At 55.2% G+C, this 19,217-nt stretch overlaps 1 protein-coding gene across 26 annotated transcripts in view; it reads left to right on the top strand.

Moving 5' to 3' along the window:
- KIFC3 (kinesin family member C3) overlaps positions 1-19,217 on the top strand; it is a 107,574-nt gene that overhangs the window by 62,438 nt on the left and 25,919 nt on the right. For 4 of the 26 annotated variants that reach the window (XM_016929910.3, XM_063797155.1, XM_016929904.4 and 1 more), the window contains exons 2-6: positions 5,093-5,303; positions 8,235-8,377; positions 14,657-14,795; positions 17,700-17,902; positions 18,365-18,442. In XM_016929910.3, coding sequence (XP_016785399.2) covers positions 5,132-5,303; positions 8,235-8,377; positions 14,657-14,795; positions 17,700-17,902; positions 18,365-18,442 — 735 coding nt within the window. In that variant the 5' untranslated portion in view covers positions 5,093-5,131. Of the gene's footprint in view, positions 1-61; positions 393-874; positions 1,005-5,092; positions 5,304-5,352; positions 5,671-8,234; positions 8,378-14,656; positions 14,796-17,441; positions 17,475-17,699; positions 17,903-18,364; positions 18,443-19,217 lie in introns of those variants that run through there. The other 22 variants (XM_016929908.4, XM_063797154.1, XM_063797153.1 and 19 more) reach the window with 21 other exon arrangements.

The raw sequence follows: 19,217 nt of genomic DNA, 5'->3' as shown, positions 1-19,217 counted from the left end.
TGAGGGAGAATATTGCTGCTGGCTCTGGAATAAAATGCTGCCTCTGTTTGGGAGACAAAGAACAGAGTGGCTCCTCCAGGTCAGCTGTCTCTCCCGGCTGGCAGGCCCCTGGCCTCCCCCAGGCCTCTTCTGAGGCTCTAGGTGCCCCAGTAGCAGGGCCTTCTGCAGCAAGGCCGGGAACTGCTGCACCATTGGTGTGTTTTACCTTAAGGGACTCCAGGCAGCTTCCTTGCTGGGAAGATATTCATTTGCTGGGGTGGGGCTGGGGGTGCAGAGGTAGGAAGTGCTGTGGCTAGAAGGCGGCCTGGCCAGCGAGTAGGTGGTGGAGCGAGTGAGAGCGTGTGCGCTGTAAACAGTGTGAGTGCATGTGCGCCAGCGCGTGCAAGGACACGGTAAGGGATGTACATGTATTGTCTCGTAAGAGCTTGTGCGTGTGTTGGGATGGGAAGACACGTACTGGTATGAGAGCCCGCGTGAGAAGTGTATGTGTGAGTACTCGCGTGGAAGTTTTGCACTCGGGTTTGAGGCTGTGCAAAAGTACGCATGGCTCACCAGGTGTGGGGCTGTGTGGGCTGCCTCGTGTGTGCCAGCCCGTGTGCAGGCATGTTTTGTGAGAGCCTTCAGGGAACGCATGAGCACGTGTGCCAGTGCGAGTGCGGGACGCGGGGAGGCGGGAGAGCCCGAGTGGGAGGCCCCGCGAAGGAGTGGGAGTGGGAGTGGGAGTGCCGGCGGGAGACCTGCGGGGGCGCGCCCGGGCTGACGCGTGCGCGCCAGTGCGCGTGAGTGCGGGCGCGCGCCGCCGCCCCCCGCCGGGGTCGGAGCCGGTTGCCATGGGAACGCGCCGCGGCCCGAGTTAATCATTTCCTGTGGAAAGTGTGCGGGAGGGGCGCGAGCGGGCTGGCCGAGGAGGAGGCGGCGGCGTGGAGCTGCCTCCTGCCGGCGGGCCGGGCCGGGCCGAGCCCCGGGCGCTGCGGCGACGCCTGGATCCTGCCTCCGCCAGGCCGGTGAGTGGGGGGCCCGGGCGGGCTGGGTGCGAGCGGGGCGCTGGGCTCCGCCCGGCCCGCCGTTTGGGGCGCCGCGTCCGGGCCGGCCCTGCCCTCGGGACCCCTCTGCCCGGACCCGCTATGGGCGCGGGGAGGGAAAGGCCCGGGAGACCCAGCCCTGCGAGGTCCCCTCCAGCGCCGTTCAGCCCGAGTCGAGGACCTTGCTGGGAGCTGGGCCCGGGGGCGGCGTGTCCCACGGGATCCGAGCAGCCTCGGGACCCCGTTTGGATTTTATTGAACGAGAAGAGCGCAGACCCTACCCGGGATGGGCTTGTCAATCGGCGCCGCCCTCTCCCCTTCCTGGCGTCTTCCCCACCCCCAGGGCTCCCTGGAAGGCTGCCTTTGGGTCCCTCCCACCACGTCCCTTGGGGAGTTCGCTTTTTCCCTGGCAGGGCCTGGGGCGGGGTGCGCCCGCCCAGAGGTTAGGAAGAAGGGCCTTGGCCGGTGCCCTCCGGGCAGTGAGGAATCGGGCCATTGACAGCCGCAGCAGTTGTGAGGGTCTCAGCAGGGAGGGCGATCCCAGGACCACCCCTTTAAGCCCACCATTGCTAGTTAGAGCAGAACTCTGGCTGGTGCAGTGAAGGGCCTGGTCCTGGGAGATATTAAAGAGGAAGCTGTGTTTAATTAAATTCTGGAGTACCATTTACTGCCACCCAGCCCCCACCTCCATACCCCAACACTGTCTCAAGATTGCGGGTTGTGGCCACCCCTGGTCTTTCACCTTCCCCGGCTTTTCCTCTGCCTGAACAGGGTGAGCACCCATTCTTTCCCAGACGTGTATTCCCCATGCCCTTGTTAAAGTAGCCCTCTCCTTGACCAGGGAGAGTCATTTGCTGGGAATGCAGTCTCAGAATGGGGCCCTGCATTTGCAGTGAGTGGACTTTAGGGGCACAGGGTGGTGAGTTCTGCTGTTCATAGGGGCACCAGGGAGCAGAGGGTTTGAAATCTGGGTTGCCCTGGAAAGCCCAGGATAGATGATGGTGTGCAGGGAGGTGGCATTCCCTGTACAACTTCCTTGACCTTCTGCCTGCTCTCCCAGGGGGACCAAGCCCTGCTCGCTGCAGTCTCTGAGCAGCTGTCCAGCCTGTCCCCCCAGTCTTTGCAATGTCCCTGATCTAGGGCAGGGGGAGTATTGCAGCTCTGCTGTCCTGGTCTAAACCCAGAGAGGCAGAGACCCTCTTCCCCAGCCAGGCCCTCTGCATTCACCCACCACTGGAGCAAAGTAACTGAAAAATAAAATTTTGGAGCTCTTTGTATATGCCAGTATTGTTCTGAACACTTGGCCTTGTCTAATCTTTAGAGCAACCCTATAAGGTGGTGTTCTCCCCATTTTATAGATGGAGATAATGAAGTACGGAGAGGCAAAGTAATTCTCCCAAGGTCAGACATCTAGTAAACAGGGGAGCCAGGTTCTGAACCAGTCCCACTGCCCTCCCCCACGAATCCTAGGTTGGTAGAAGTCCCCGGACACCAGGTTTCATCTCAGATGCCCATGTAAATGAGAGAGAGTGCTGCTTTCTTGGCCCAGAACCCTGAGCTTAAGATTCCTTGATACTTTTGACCTTCACACCCCTGAGGCTGCTAAATTCAGCTGCTTTTTCCTCTTCGGGATCTAGCACACGCCCTTCCTCTTTCTTCCCGATATCTTCCTGGCTGCCTCCTCCACTTCCCTTCCTGATAACCGCAGAAACGCTATCTCCTCCTGTCCCTGCCCCTCAGACTGAGCTGAGCTGATCTCCCTGAAAGTCTTCTCTGTCCACTGTGGAGTCAGCCTCCAATGCCCTGCACTGTCTCACCTTCCCAGCAGCCGAGACTGCAGATGGACCTGCCTTGCTCCTTCCCTTGCCCATTGGACAGCTGGTCTGCAGGGTTGGTTGTGTGCCCAGCTCTGTGCCAAGCAGCCTGGAGAAGAGGACATTTGGCTGCTCCCCTTGGTTTCTTCCACGCCACACTGGTCCATCTCAGTTTCCTCAGTGGAGCTGGCCCACGTATTTAGATCAGCCTCTGCCCTGTCCTTTGGCCCACATTCCCATCCTCTTCCCAGTAAGACTGAACCTAGGAGCCTCCTAGTTGTTCTCAGTCAAGGAAGGAAGAGACCATGGCTTCCTCGCCAGGTGCCTGGCATTCTTCCAGGGTTGGGCTCTGCAAACATCAGACACCAGATCTTCAGGCCCCTAACCCCTGGACCCTTTACTTTATTATTTATTTATTTATTTATTTTTGCCTCTCAGTGCTTTAGTCACTCCTGTCTCTCTGTCTCCCCAATATGCTCAACTCTCCCCCTCTTCTAGACACCACATCCTCTCCTTCCCATCCTAGCCAAACACCCCCAAGGAGAAGGAAGTGGCTGCTTCCTCCCCCAGCTCCCGCCCCACTCTTTGAGCCCTCCCAAGTTTGCCATCTGCCCTTCTCCCTCCACAGGCTCAGGCTTTCTGCCTGTCTGGGCTTTCAGTCCTCCACGTCTCTTTGGCATGATGTACTGGGCACTGACCAACCTCTCCTTCCCACTTACACTTCAGTCACTTCTGAAAACTCTATACTTGCCTGGAGCTCCTGTCCCTCTCTCACCTTCCTTCTGCAGCTTTCCACCCCCCAGTGAGCCCTGTTATCACATGGCTGTCTCCTCTTGCTCAAGCTTTGATGATTGCCTCCTCACCTGTGGCACTGGTGGCCCTGTTTAGCTCTGAGTCTGTGTCCAGCCCTGACCTCTCTTCCAGGCTTCATTTCAAGCTTTTGTGTGTGTTCATTTCAGAACGTTCACCCCACAAGCCATCCCAGAGTGCTTAGTGTGGGTGCAGCTGCAGACTGGGTGCAGTGGGGCTGCAAACATGAATGTGTGTGGGCCCATAGTGGGTCAGGGGAGGTGGACACCCTTCAAATAGCTATCTTCACTTCCTGGCAGGAAGTGGCCACTGCAGTGACGGATGGGGAGAGTAGTCGACAGCCCAGGAAGCTCCACTAGGAAGTCCTTCAGTTACCCCCACCTCAATCTTAAAACCCCATGTTGCCTCTCCAAGCTGACTTCGCTTCTTCTGTAAATGACATTACTGTCTGAGTCTGGGACTGTAGCATGATCACCTTAAATGTCCTCAAGGTTGCTTTGCACACAGTAGGTGCTCAATAAAGACTTCTGCAGGGAATACCTGAGCTCTGTTCATTTGTTCAGTTCATGAGGGACCTATCCCTGACTGAAGCTTTCTATCCCTGACCAATGCTGTCTGCCCCCCTCCATTCCCCACACCACCTGGTGCCTGGCCCGCACCTGCCGCCTCCAGTAGCCTGCTCAGACTGTGAGGGTTTTTTTGAAGTGTTTATCTCCCTTCTGACTGGGAGTTTTCAGGCCTCATCTCTTCTGATCCAAAAGGACCCCTGGCAGATGCCTGGCACCCAGTAGGCATTATTAAATGAAGACTGAATGAATCTTTGTATCTCAACACCCATACAGTGCCTGCCACATGCTAGGCACAGAGCGCAGGCTAGTCGAATACATGAATGAGAACTTAACTGTATATAGACTTCACTTGTCATTGGCCACAGTCAGGGCCCTTTTGAGTCCCTCCTCAGTGAAATGTTAATATTCAGAGCATTCACTGCTCTGCTGACAGGCCTTAGGCAGAGCAGCCTGAAGCCTAAGGGTTAAGCATGTGGTTAAGTGCAATTAGAAAATTAGATGCCTTGGAGGAAAAGGATTAGACTTACGGAGATGCTGCTGACTCGCGGTGCCTCCTCTGTGTGGGGCTAGGACCTGGCTTGTCCTCAGGCTCCAGGCTCAGCTGGGAAGGGCTCAGGTGTGGGGTCTCAGGCACAGCTGATATGCTCCTTTCGCACTTCGGAGCCTCCGTATTCGGAAACAAATACCCCCAAAAGGCAGCAGGCCCCATTTCATCCTGCGAGCCCTAGGGTCTTTGGGGGACAGTGCAGTTGGAGCTGCTGCGCTGGGTAACCAGCGACCGGTGGGGCGTAGACCTTTCCAGATGGCTGGCTCTGCCCGAGGTGCAGTTGTGCTGGTCCACGGTCTTCAAGCTTATCTCCCCTTGTTCTCTCCGCAGGCTGCCTGGTGCCCCGAGGAGGCTGCTGAGCCCCAGGCCATGGTCCCCTCTCGCAGGACGTGGAACCTGGGAGCCACGCCCTCGCTGCGGGGCCTGTGGAGAGTGGGCCGGGCCCCGGAGCCCGAGCCGGGGATGGCTCGCCCCGCCCCAGCCCCAGCCAGCCCGGCCGCCCGCCCTTTCCCACACACCGGCCCGGGGAGGTTGAGAACTGGTGAGTCCGCATTTTTAAAATGCCTCTTTATTTCCCTTCCTTCCTCCAGATACCAGAGATGAGACTGAGGTTTCTCACCGGTTCCTAAGCCCAGTCAGAGCTGTCAGGTAATTACAGGGTAACCGACAGCCCAGAGCCGGGCGGGCGTGGAGCCGGAGCGTCAGTCTCGCCGGGCGCTCCTTCCCTGCGCCCCTGTCTGGAAAAGAGGAGACCTGGAAGCCGGGTTAAACTTTAACACGGGTCGGGCACAGAGCAGGGGGAATCAGCTGCATTCCCTCTGGCCAAGCTGGTCAGAGCTCTGCGGGCTGCCGTCCTTGGCCAAGAGCGTGTGGGCTAGCTCCGGTCTCTGCCCAGGCTGGTAAACAAGGTAGGTGAAGTGGCTGCCTGGGCACCAAGCGCCGCTGACACTTGATCCTGCCTGGGCTGGCCCCTGGACGGCGTTGGGAGTGGACCGAGGCTGCTCGGGAACGTGGCCTGGCGGGGCTTGGGGGCCATGTGCTCATTTCAGGTGCTTCTGTAGAGACCCTGACAGCAGGTGGGCAGAGGTCCCAGAGTCTTGGCCCCCACTGTACTCCCCGGGGAGCTGTCAGTGCCAGCTCGCCTTTCTGGGTCATGTCCCCCGGTGCTGCGAAAGTCAAGAAGTGAGCGGCTTCTCTGATTCAGGGCCGGGACTGGATTGGCGGGGCCGCGGAGCTGTCCATGACCCTCTCCCGAGGCGTGGGCAGGTCGCCCTGGTAGTGTGGGGGAGAGAGGGCTCTCCAGGCAAGGTGCCTTCAGGGGTCTGCTCCCTGTCCCTCGTGACCTACAGGAACAGGGTCTAGACTGCCAGCCTGTGAGAGCTAGCAGAGTCCCTCTGGGCCATCAGGTCCAAGCCCCTTGGTGCACAGAAGGGGAAACTGAGGCCCAGAGAGGGCACACAGCAAACTCCTGTTCACCCCTCTCTCCCACCACATTTGTGCTGTCAGTGGCAGCTGGACTGATGCCTTCCGAGGTCTCTCTGCTTCTATGGTTGTCTGGGGCTGGCTGCTCCCAAGCAGCACAGCCAGGCTGGGGATGACCCAGGGGCCTGGGGAAAAGCCTGGGCTTTTGGGCCAGGTAGCCCAGTTGTCTGAAAGGGGCAGAGGATGGCCTCTACCCCGTAAGGTTGTCCTAAGTATTACAAATGTAATATGAATGAGTATTGCTTTTCCGGTAAAACAAAAACATTTTCCCTTAGAAAACTTAAAACACATAGAAAAATATCAAAAAGGAAATAAAAATCACAAGCTAGTCACTGAACATTTTATGTAGTGCCTTCTAGTCGTGTGTGTCTGTGTGTGTGTGTGCATGCATATAGGTCTTTGAAATATTGTGTTATCTCAGCTTTCTAACCTGAAGGAAAAAAATGGGTATTATGAAGATTATATGACCATACAGACTTTTATCCACTTAAAAAATTTAAGACAAAGGTCAGATGAAATCCTGTGTGTGAAATGCAAGCGCCGTGCCTGCCACTGGGCCTCAGCCAGCTCAGCTGCCCCAGGCCCCTCTGAGTCCCCCGACCAACCCCCATATTGCCACCCTGAGAATTGGCTGGCAGAGGGTTGATTAGCACATGGGATTTGAATCCTGGCTCCCTGTGACCCTGGGCACATTGTTAACCCTTCCGGGCTTCCGGTTCTTTGCCTGTCAGGTGGGGAGAATGCCCCCCACCTCCCTGGGGAGTTTTGAGGAGCTGATGGCTGCTGTAGTCCTATTGGCCTGTACTGTGGGCCCTTTCTGTGTGCCTGGCACTACATGGGCACCACGTGTATTTCATCCCATTTGATCCTTATCACAGGGCTGTGAAGTTGTCCCCATTTTATTGACAAGCAAACTGAGGATCAAGAAGGTGTGTAAAGGCTGGGTGCTGTGGCTCACGCCTGTAATCCTAGCACTTTGGGAGGCCAAGGCGGGCAGATCACTTGAGGTTAGGAGTTCAAGACCAGCCTGGCCAACATGGTGAAACTCTGTGTCTGCTAAAAATACAAAAATTAGTTGGGCTGGTGGTGCGCACCTGTAATCCCAGCTACTCGGGAGGCTGAGGTATAAGAATTGCTTGAACCCGGGAGGTGGAGGTTGCAGTGAGCCAAGATCGCACCACTGCACTCCAGCCTGGGCAACAGAGAGAGGCCCTGTCTCAAAAAAAACAAAAAAACAAAAAAACCCAAAAAAACCCAAAAAAACAGAATGTGTGTAAGGCCTGAAAAGCACTTGGCCCAGTGGCTGGCACTCGGGATATTGTTACGCCCCAGGGTAGTGGCTCTGCAGTGTGCCTCATGACTCGTGAGGCTGGCCCCCATCCCACCCTGTTCAGCCCTGCAGGTGGAGGTGGGTGGCTGGGGCATTGCTGCCACAGCCCGCCCTCTCTCCCATGGGTGAGGGAGGCGGTGTGTCAGAGGCACAAGGGGATGCACCTTAGCTGGTTCTGAATACGCTTGGGGAGGCAACGGAGGCTGGGCCACCTGGTTTGGATTTGGTCTTAATGAAGTCAGGGAAGAAATTGCCACCTAGAGGCAGCCGGGGTAATAAAGCCATAGCCCCTGTGCAAGTCCTCAAAGCTTCATGCAGGCTGGCTGGCATTGGCTTCCTTCCGCTGCCCTGCTGAGCAGATGCCTGCCCCAAAAGCCACTGTGGGGATAGGGGAGCCTCCGGTGGGGTATTGGGCCCCTTCCAGAAGAGAATCTTTGGGCGGCTTTTGGTAAGGAAGGAGCGTAGCCACTGCCCCGAGCCAGGCCTTCCCCTCTGCAGGGCAGGCGTGTAAGGGTGTGTGAGCCCCTCCTGGCCACATCTGGACCAGCCAGGGATGTGTGAAAGCTGAGCTCAGCTGCGGCTCTGGCCAGTGGTCCATGGCTAGCAGTCTTCGGCCAGTGGTCGGAGGAGTGTCTCACCTATCTCTCTGTCCTGGGACAGGGCGTGGAAAAGATACCCCAGTCTGCGGTGACGAGGACTCCAGTGCCCGAAGTGCAGCTCGCCCAGCCCTAGCTCAGTGCCGAGCCCTTAGCGTGGACTGGGCTGGCCCCGGAAGCCCCCACGGGCTCTACCTGACCCTGCAGGTAAGCACTGGGGCCTTCCAGGCTGCATGTGCCTTGGCTCTCTGAGCTCCAGTGGCTGGGTTCCTGCCAGGCTTCTGGGGGTAGGAAGCACCTGGGGAGAGCCGGGGACCCACCTCGCACCTCTCTGTTGGGCCCCTCACGACCCCTCTGCCTGGGAGCCTGCTTTATTAAGTCAGACGGGAAATCTCATAGGAGCTGGCAGGAGCTTTTCAGCCATGCCCTGGCTGAGGTGTTAAAATGGGAAGCATGGGGCCTTGGCTGAGATGGGCAGAGCTTGGAGAAGGTATTGGGAAAACAGGCAGGTTTGGGGTAGTTGATTATTCTGAAACATGGTTATGTGAGTATTTCCTTGTATTTCCTTGGGAATATTTCCTTGTTTGAAGTGAGAATTCAAAGCTAGATGGAGGATTCACTAAAACTTGGGGTCTTCTCCCTTGCAGTTATCACCAAGTGACTTTAAAATGACAAAGTAAGGCTAGGCGCGGTGGCTCAGGCCTGTAATCTCACCACTTTGGGAGGCTGAGATAGGAGGATCGCTTGAGCCCAGGAGTTCACGACCAGCCTGGACAATATAGTGAGACCCCATCTCTACAAAAAGAAAAATAAAAAATTAGCTGGGCATGGTGGTTCCTATAGTCCCAGCTACTCAGGAGGCTGGGGTGGGAGGATCGCTTGAGCCCAGGAGGTTGAGGCTGCAGTGATTGCACCACTGCACTCCAGCCTGTGTGACAGAGTGAGACCCTGTCTCAAAAAAAAAAAAAAGAAAAGAAAAAAGATAAACTTTACATATGTATGTATATTTGGCTATAGAAATAATACATAACGATAATAGTAATAAGAACTACTGTTTATCAAACATGGACTCTGTGCCAGGCATTAAAAGATCTCATGTTAGTCCTCATCATACTCATAACAATCTCAGGATACAGTATTTGATCTGAGCTTTATAGATGAGGATGTGGAGGCTCAGAGAGGTTAAGTTACTCGCTGCTGGTCACATATTCGACCATTCAACACAACTAGCCTTGTAACAGGGCAGAGATACAGTTATCCAGAAACTGCCTCTCGTAGTCCTCTATCTTTGAGAAATCCACTATTAAGTATTTGGTGTTTATTTATTTATCTTTCCTATATAGAACCACTTAATTAAATTTATATGATTTTTATTTTTGAGATGGAGTCTCTTTCACTCTGTTGCCCAGGCTGGAGTGCAGTGGCGTGATCTTGGCTGTAATATCCGCCTCCCGGGTTCAAGTGATTCTCCTACCTCAGCCTCCTGAGTAGCTGGGATTACAGGTGTGCATCATCACACCTGGCTAATTTTTATATTTTTAGTAGAGATAAGGTTTCACCATTTCACCATGTTGGCCAGGCTGGTCTTGAACTCTTTTTTTTTTTTTTTTTTTTGAGACAGAGTCTCGCTCTGTCGCCCAGGCTGGAGTGCAATGGCATGATCTCAGCTCACTGCAACCTCCGTCTCCCGGATTCAAGTGATTCTCCTGTCTCAGCCTCCCAAGTAGCTGAGATTACAGGCGTGTGTCACCGTGCCCAGCTAATGTTTGTATTTTTAGTAGAGACAGGGTTTCATCATGTTGGCCAGGCTGGTCTTGAACTCCTAACCTCGAGTGATCTGCCCGCCTCAGCCTCCCAAAGTGCTGGGATTACAGGTGTGAGCCAGTGCACCCAGCCATATTTATATGATTTTTTTTTTTTTTTTTTTGAGACAGAGTCTCACTCTGTTGCCCAGGTTGGAGTGCAGTGGCATGATTGCAGCCCACTGCAACCTTCACCTCCCAGGTTCAAGCGATTCTCATGCCTCAGCCTCCCGAATAGCTGGGACTACAGGCATGTGCCACCACACCCGGCTAATTTTTGTATTTTTAGTAGAGATGGGGTTTCACCATGTTGGCCAGGCTGGTCTTGAACTCCTTACCTCAAGTGATCTACCCGCCTCAACCTCCCAAAGTGCTGGGATTACAGGCATGAGCCACAGTTCCCAGTGCATATTTATATGATTTTTATTATTTATTTTACATGTTATTCTGTCACTAGCTCTTTCCCTCAAGTAAGTCCTGGTAATCTCTTCATGCTCATCAACACATAGAGAACTACCCTTTTTTTTTTTTTTTTTTTTTTTTTTGAGCAAGGTCTGGCTCTGTTGCCCAGGCTGGAATGCAGTGGTAGAATCTCACTGCAACCTCCAGCCAAGTCATCTCACCTCAGCCTCCTGAGTAGCTGGGACTACAGGCATGTGCCACCACACCTGGCTAATTTTTGTAATTTTTGTAGAGACGGAGGTTTCATCATGTTGCCCAGGCTGGTCCCGAACTTGTGGGCTCTGCCTTGGCTTCCCAAAGTGCTGGGATTACAGATGTGAGCCATTACGCCCGGCCCTACCTCTTTCTTTTACACGGCTGCGTAATAGTCTACTTCAGGGCTTACCATAAATTATTTATAACAGATCCTCTGTATTGTTTCTGATTGCAGTGAGCTCCTTAAACAAATATCTGTGCTGTGTTCATGCAGTGATAGCTTTGAGTATTTTCAGGGCAGTACAAGCTCTGCCCATTTTTAATTAATGCATTTGTTCAACAGATTATTTAGAATGTGCCAGTCTGTGCTAGGGTCAGAGGTACAGTGCAGAAAGAGACAAGAGAGTCTAGCAGAGGCGCCAGAGAGTGACCAAATAATCACGAAGGGATGAAGGCAAACCAGGCAGGGGCCAAGAAGGCAGTGGCAGAGGATTGACACCAGGGCTATCTGGGGATGCTGCCAAGGCCCACCCCCCAAGAAAGCCAGTGCACGAGAGGGCCCACCACTCCCCCATGTTCTCCTGACCATCCACACACACTGATTCTGCCCTTTCTGGAAGCCACATTTTCACAGAGCCTTGAAGGAATGTGTACAAATGGTGGGCAGGATGGAGTGTGGGAAACACATACCCTTCAAGGGGACGTGTCCTTCCTGGTACAAATGGATGTCCTGGCCCGGTTAGCTTGTTGTCCCAGCCCCTGATCTGAACACGGGTGCAGGGGTTGATGTTGCTTCAGGGACAGTCTTGTGTTTCGAGGTGTTTCTTGTCCCTTCTTATGTGATTCATCTGAAAACTGAACCAAAAGTTTCTTCTTTTATCTGTTCAAATCTGCTAGAAAAGCAGGTCTGGTGAGAGAACAGTTAAAGAAACCTGAGGACCCGCTCTTTACTCTGTCTTGAGCCATCTGTAGTTAAATTGGAAGGCAGCAGTCAGAAACCCACAGCCTCGAGTTGGGTGGTGGCTCTGTTCTTGAGCTTTGATTATGGGGTGCTGAGTTGTGGTTACAGCTGAGTCCTGGGGTCAGCAGATCTACTGAAGATCTCTGGGACGCTGGCACCAGCAACTAGCTTCCACGTTCACATCCTGGCGGGCCCCCACAAAGCTCCATTACGCGGTAGGTGCTTCAGGGTCGAAGATGTGGGGCCAGAGTGGGTCCCAAGCACAGTGTAGCAACCTGGTAGGCTTAGTGACACCCCCTCCCTAGCCTCTGTCCAGCAGTTAAAACCTGAGATGCACCCCACAGAGGCGCTGCAGAAATTCCCAACCCCCCAGGGCCCCGTCTGTCCTTCCTGTGGCTTGGCCAACAGGCCAGAAATAGTGTAACCTTTGCCCTGGCTGGCAAATGGAAACTTCCAGCTGCTGTCCTTGCCGCCATGGCTCACAAGCCTGCTCGCGATGGTGTGGCAGTTGGTCACAGGGTGGGGTCAAAATTAAGTTGGAGGGAATTTTCTATTTTCTTTTTGAGACAGAGTCTTGAGTTGTCACCCAGGCTGGATTACAGTGGTGCAATCTCAGCGCACTGCAACCTCCACCTCCTGGGTTCAAGCGATTCTTCTGCCTCAGCTTCCCAAGTATCTGCAATTACAGGCACCACGCCCGGCTAATTTTTTTTCCATTTTTTGTAGAGACAGGGTTTCACCATGCTGGCCATGCTGGTCTCGAAGTCCTGACCTCAGGTGATCCACCTGCCTCAGCCTCTCAAAGTGCTGGGATTACAGGTGTGAGCCACTGCGCCCAGCAGGAATATTCCTAAATATAAGAGGTGTGTCTGCCACCCGCCCTTCTCAAGTGGAGCTCTGGGTCGAGAGAGGGAGGGGGTGAATTTTGGGCTAAGGAGCCTGCTGATGTCACTTTTCTTGTCTTTTCAATTATCTGTATTGGCTTTTTGATTGTCAAAGTAAAAAAATGTGAAGATTACAGGAATCATGTCCTGATAATAGCTACCTCATATCAAGCCCTCACTATGTGCCAGGCACCTTCTGGGGACTTGGCTGCAGTTGTCTGTTACTCTTCACACAAGCTCAATGAGGCGGTCCTGTTATTACCATTTTTATTTTAAGAATGAGGAGAATGTAGCTTCAAGAAGGTAAGCAACTTGCCCACCGTCACACAGCTTAGCCGAGGAAGAGCCAGGCTTCACACATGGGCCTTGCCGCCTCTAGACTACGTGTTTATTTTTTAGACTGAGCACTTTTAAAAGAGTGGCTTATTTTTTTTGTTTTGAATTTAAAGGTCACAAAGACACACAGAAATTGTTTGCTATCTCTCTTCCAAGATAACCTCTGTTGATATGAAAAAAAAAAAAAAAAGCTGGGCATGGTGGCTCATGCTTGTAGTCCTGACACTTTGGGAGGCTGAGGCAGGAGGATCGCTTGAGCCCAGGAGTTTGAGACCAGCCTGGGAAACATGGCAAAACCCCATCTCTACACAAAAAATACAAAAATCAGCCAGTCATGGTGGTGTGTACCTGTAGTCTCTGCTACTTGGGAGGCTGAGGCAGGGGGATTGCTTGAGCCCAGGAAGTCAAGGTTGCAGTGAGCTGCGATTGTGCTATTGCCCTCCAGCCTGGGCCACAGAGTGAAACTCTGTCTTTAAAAAAAAAAAAAAAGAAAGAAAGAAAGAAAGAAAAAGAAAGCAAAAAAAAAATGGCCAGGCGCAGTGGCTCATGCCTGTAATCCCAGCACTTTGAGAGGTCGAGGCAGGTGGATCACTTGAAGTCAGGAGTTCGAGACCAGCCTGGCCAACGTGGTGAAACCCTGTCTCTATTAAAAATACAAAAATTAGCCAGGTGTGATGGCGCACATCTGTAACCCCAGCTACTTGGGAGGCTGAGGCAGGAGAATCGCTTGAACCTGGGAGGCAGAGATTGCAGTGAGCTGAGATCACACCACTGCACTCCAGCCTGAGTGACAGAGTGAGACTCTATTTAAAAAAAGAAAAGAAAACAAAACAAAACAAAAAAACACAGTCAGTGTTTATAAGGTTAACAATTCAAATGCCAAAGAGGTTCAACATGAAATGTAAGGCCACCTCCTTTCCCCTCTTCTCACGTTCTCTCTGTTGTGAACTTTCTTTTTATTCCCCCAAAATTGAAATGATGCTTCTTTCTACTCTCAGCCACTACACCATCCCCCCACAATCTTCCAGAGAGGATCGCTGTCTATATAGTTCTCTAGATTTGTCTCTATGCCTGTTTTATTTTCATGATCCTCAAATGGGATCACTCTTTGCATGTGGCCCTGCCACCTGCCTTGGGCATCTTTCTGTGTGAGTGGCAGGTGACGTTCTCTGGATGAAACACCTCTTCGTGCCTCCCCTCTCTCTCCCTGTGCCTGTGCACTGGCTCTCTTTGTCTCGAGTCCTCTGCCTGTGTTCCCCCTGGAAGAGGAAACGGCTTCCCATGGCCTCTCGATAGCCCTGTGGGGCGGAGAGAGTGAAGGAGGCAGGGCTGTGGCCCTTCCCCTGCTCGGACGGACTCCTGCGCAGCCTCCTTGGCAGTCCTGGGGGTCCCATCTGGAGATGCGGGGCTGTGTGCCTGGGGTGGCAGCAGCTGGCATGGGAGCAGTTGCCCTGAGGTTGATACGTGTGTGGTGGGGCTGGATGGTTGCCTGTGGGGTGTGTGCACCGGAAGCAAGCCAGCCTCTGTGCTGGTGACTCTCAGACCCTGCAGGGATGGCATGAGCTTCACCTGAGGACTTGAAGTACCTAAGAACCTTCTTTGCTGGTGCAGAAGACCAGCTGCTGAGGGAGGCCAGGAGAAGGCACTGCCACTGTCTTGCTGTGGGACCTGGCACATCCTCTTCCAGATCCTGGACCTCAACGTACCCACCCACCCACAAAGGGAGGGACTGGACCCGCTGGGCCCTGGGATCCTTGCCAGCTCCGGGAGTGCACCATCCTCTGGCTCGAGGGTCCTTCCCTGGCGCAGTCTCCTTCATGTGAGGATTCTGGTTGTGTCTTGGCAGCAGGCCCTGCAGGACAAGGGGTGCAAGAGCCAGAGTCAGGGGACGAAAGAAGAGAAGCTTTGGAAGAGACAGGCGCCGGCCCCCAGGCGGGCCCAGGAGGCCCGGGAAGCTGGTGGCACCATGAATGTAGAGAATACAGGTAAAGCAGGCCTGCCCGCCAAACCGGCACTCCCCAGTGAAGCCAGCGCAGGAGGGAGGCTCTTGTGCAGTTGGTGCTATCCCCATGCCCTGTCCTCCCCGGCTGGAGGTGGCCTAGACAGACTCCAGCTGCCTGATCCGCAGCTGCAATCCCCCAGCCTGCCTCTCCCGGATTCAGGGACAGTGGTGTGTATAGAACCTTCATCTCACCCATGCCTCCCACAGCATCCAGGCCCCACCCAGTGATAAGAGTCCTTGGCCAGCGTGGGCTGGGGTTGAATTTCCCTGCTTTTTGTTTTTTCCCAGTGCCTGTCAAAAGCAGGGCGAGGGTGGCAGCCTCACAGACGCCACCACCTGCAGAGAGAGACTCGGCCTTCTCCCTCCTATCCGTGGCCCCCCAGGGTCTGGAGGCTCCTAGGACAGGACTTTGATTCTCCTGGCCAGAGGCTGAGACAAAGGAGCCAGTGGCTCAGCTCTTCCCTGGCAGGGCCTGCCATGGTGCCCAGGGCTGGCTGGTTCTGGAAGATTCTACAGGCCCCCCTTGTAGTCTTACGGGTCCATGCCGGGGGTCCCTCGCAGTAAGCGAGAGCCTGGTGATAATGGGGAAGCAGCATCCTCTAGGAGCCCGGAAGGAAGAGAGCGTGTGACGGAAAAAGGAGCTGGCCTTTCTGTCATCTTCCTCCTCCATTGCCAAAAGGTTAACTTGTGTATCTGAACTTGCCATGTGGTGGAAGGAGCCACTCCCTTCTCTGAGGCTGTCCCAGAGCCCTGTTCTGGGGTTCTGGCCTGTCTGGGCCCAGGCACTCCTCTGCAGCAAGTGGCAGGGGTTGGGGTCTGGCTGAGTGTGGGCAGGCCAGCCTCAGGCAGGGGACATCATCTTGCTGATTGTGCGCTGAGAAGAGGAAGGCCGATTCCAGGGAACAGCAAGGGTTACCTGGTCAGTGGGTCCAGGCCACGCCTGCATCGCATCTTTGAGCCCTGAGTGCAGCCTCCCCAGCACAAGGGCCCCTTTGATCTCACCTTGTCCTCCCGTCCTCCCCTTTCTGGGGCCTCCGTGAGCTTCTTGGAGATCTTTTCTCCACAAGCACTCTCCTGGCCCCCTTCCCACTGCCCTGCCACGGTGCTGAGACCCGGCAAGCCCCTGCAGGGGTGACATCCCGTGGCGTGAGCAGTGTTCTGGATGAGCTGGGCTCTCCGAGGCCTCATTTCTGCCCCATGGCCTGTTGTGTAACAGCCACCCACGCCTGTGCATGTCCATGGTGCTGGGCTCCTTTCGGGCAAGGCTCCTTGTCCCCATTTCTCCTAGGAAGCTCCTGCTGGGCCCCTCCCACACGTCTCTCGAGTGGCAGAACCAGCTCTTGGGCCAGGAGTCCAGTGTGTTCCCTGCCTCACTGCAGCAGCCTGCAAAGGGCTGAGGGCCACGCTGGTCACGTGCTGCTCATGCTGCCCCGTGTGCAGGCCTGGAAGCATCCGTCTGATCTCACTCACTCTAGAACAGATCGCGGGAGCTTGGCCAGCTCTGTGTGACATGCATGCTGCATCACGTGCAGGCCACACAGCCAGGGTCACCACCCAACCGGGGATGCCCAGCTCCAGCTCTCTGGAGTGCTCGGGTGGAGGAGGGAAGAGCCGACCTGTGCGTGCCCCTCCTGCTCTCCTAGAGCGGGATGGGGGGGCCTGTAGCTATCTGCCCCTCCTCCTGGGGCTGTGCTGAGATGTCCCCGCCCAGCTGCAAGCTGCACCCTCCCCACTTCCCTGTCCAGCTGAGTCCGTTTGGCTTCCCTCAGGCCAGGCTGTCAGAGGGGTGTGTGACTTCAGGTGCAAGTGGCTTCCTTCCCAGAGTCTAAGATCCCCCCAACCCCAGCCTGCCGAGGGCTGGGTTTCCTGGGGACTAATGTGGGAACACCTAGAGCCCCAGGCTCCGAGGTGGAGGGCAGCGCTCTCTGGCCAGCAGATGCCCTCTTCACCCTTCACTCTGCCACACTCTGTCACATCCCATTTGGTGCTCCCTGAGGGGAGGAGGCAAACCCCCCATCCCTCCTCCCTAGCCCCCCATTCTTCTCTCCCCCAAACTCTTTGCTCCCTACCTGCAAAGACCATGGCCATTCTTGGCGCCCTGGAAGCAAGCTGTAACAAGCATCCCAGGCCCCGTGCACAGGTCACAGGCCCTGATTCTGTGTTCTTGTCCTTCATCCATCTGTCCATCTCTCTCGTTCCTGGTGACAGGACGGTGGGAGGCCTTTGGAGGAGGAGGACTCAGGCAGAGCTTCCGCCCAGCCGGGTGTTTCCCTCTCTCTTGCCTGGGAGGTTCCTGCGCTTCATCCTTGCTAGGTGCCGGCTGGCTGAGTTCTTGCTCCATGTGTGGGGCTGGCTTTGTGTCCTGGTCTGTCTGTCCCTCGCACATACACACGGCTCCCCTGGCTCCCCTCTTTCTGCACAGTTGACCACTTGCCACAGGGGCAGGCTGGGGAGCCCCACTCTTCTGTACTCTTGAGAGAGTTTGAGACTTAAAGAAATAACGTTCCTGCAAGAATAGAGTTTTCTAGGGTGAGAATCCCTTGTCTTTCCCAGCTGCGATTCCTTGCAGCCTGGCCATGGAGAGAGGCTGGCCCATCAGACCTAGAACATGTGCTTTGAGAGCCGTATTCAGTGAAAACTGCTTTCTTAAGTCCGGATCCAGGTAATTTCATCCCCCAGATGCTGCCTGGGGAAGTGTCTTCTTCTGGGACAGGCCCTGGAGGCCCCAGCTAACCTATGCCGCTGCTGCCCCAGCCCTCACCTGGTTGCCCAACCCCTCTGCTTGCACCTCTATCATCCCTGGTGGTCTGTCTTGCTGTGATGGACCCCCTCCTCTGCCAGCGTGGGACCTCTGCTGCCCTCTCATCAGCCACTACTTTGCTCGTAGGTGGGCGTCTCTTTGGCAGCAGGAGGTGCTCGAGCTTGTCGGGGCCACCAGGTGCGGCCCCCATGGTGCTTAGGATGGTGGAGGCCATGTCCCAGCTCCAGGAGGAGAAGACCCAGCTACAGGAGGAGCTGGTGGTCCTACAGGAGAGGCTGGCCCTCCGCGACAGTGACCAGCAGGCCACGTCCACCCAGCTGCAGAACCAGGTACCTGGGGAGGCTGGGATGGGCAGAGGCCACTGCCCACTATGGAGCAGGTCAGAGGACATCACCTGGGCACCTGACCCCACCAGGCTACTGGTGTAAGAGGAGATAGCTGGGGTCTCGTTTCCTGGAATACGCTGGAGGGTAGGGTGGTGAGAGTCAGAGGCCTCCCATCCTGGAGGATGCGCTTTTGAGATGCAGCATTTCTTTCAGCTTGCAGAGGCCTCCCATCCTGGTCCTCCTTGTGCCCCATCTCCTTGCGGTTACCAGGGGCCAGGACCTTCCCCACTAGGAGGTGACGTAGATGTGAGTGGAGCAGGAAGGTGCGGGGTGCTTCCCACCCTGAGTCCACCCCATCTTCGACGGTGCGCTGCACTGGGCAGCCTGAGCGGACAAAACTCATCAGATGGTCACCCCACAGGAGATTGGCATGACGTTTCTTGTTCTTTTGATTTCTCGTTAAAGGTGGATGCTAGTTTGAGTGCATGTTGGGGAAGGGATCTCTCAACCTCTGGAAGCCAGGGAGAGCCAGGGTTCATGCAGGTCAGCGTTGTCTCCTTCATTGGCTGGGCAGGACATTTGGGTACCATTGGCTCATGAGCTGCATGTCCCGTGGGGCTGACCACCGGCCCTCTTCTGTGTGTGTGACTGCGTCACTTTCTTCTCCTTCTGCATCTCCATGTGGGCTCCCAGGCCTCTTTCCCCACTCTCATCCTCAGTGTCTGTCTCTGTGGCTGTATCTGAGCCTCGCCCACTTCCCCAAGGTCTCCAAGCCTGTCTGCCACATCATCCCCACTTCTGATCCAGTGCCCTGGCCTGGCTCTTGGGCCTCTGAGCTCTGGGCCCAGCACTCTGTTGACAGACTGGCCTTCAGGTAGAGCTAAGTTCTTTCTGTGTCCCATGAGCCAGCAAAGAGATGGCCTGGACATGCCGACGTCTGCCTATTGCGCATCATGTGTGCTGTGATTTGTTCTCTCAGTTCTGGGGGCAGCATATTGTACGCGTTTTTGAAATGCAGCATTTCTTCCAGCTTACAGGTGTGTCCTCTTCTCAAGAATGGCCTGGCCTGCCCACCTGCCCCTTGCTGAGTCGGGTGGGCCTCCTTGGGGCACCCCTCATGCTTTGTGTCTTCCTCTTACACACTTACCCCACAGCTTGACTATCTGGGCCTACCTTCCCCACTAACTGGGGACTCCTCTAGGCTAGCCCTGTATCCTCTTGCCTGCTGCATGCCCGCCTGCTCCCTTGGGTATTTGTGCACGCCCCTTTTGTACTGGCACTGAGCTGGGCACGGGGGATACCCCAGTGGACAGCAGGC

The sequence above is a fragment of the Pan troglodytes genome, chromosome 18 (assembly GCF_028858775.2).
Source record: "Pan troglodytes isolate AG18354 chromosome 18, NHGRI_mPanTro3-v2.0_pri, whole genome shotgun sequence".
In the NCBI taxonomy this organism is placed as follows: domain Eukaryota; kingdom Metazoa; phylum Chordata; class Mammalia; order Primates; family Hominidae; genus Pan; species Pan troglodytes.
This window is presented reverse-complemented; position numbering and strand designations above follow the sequence as displayed.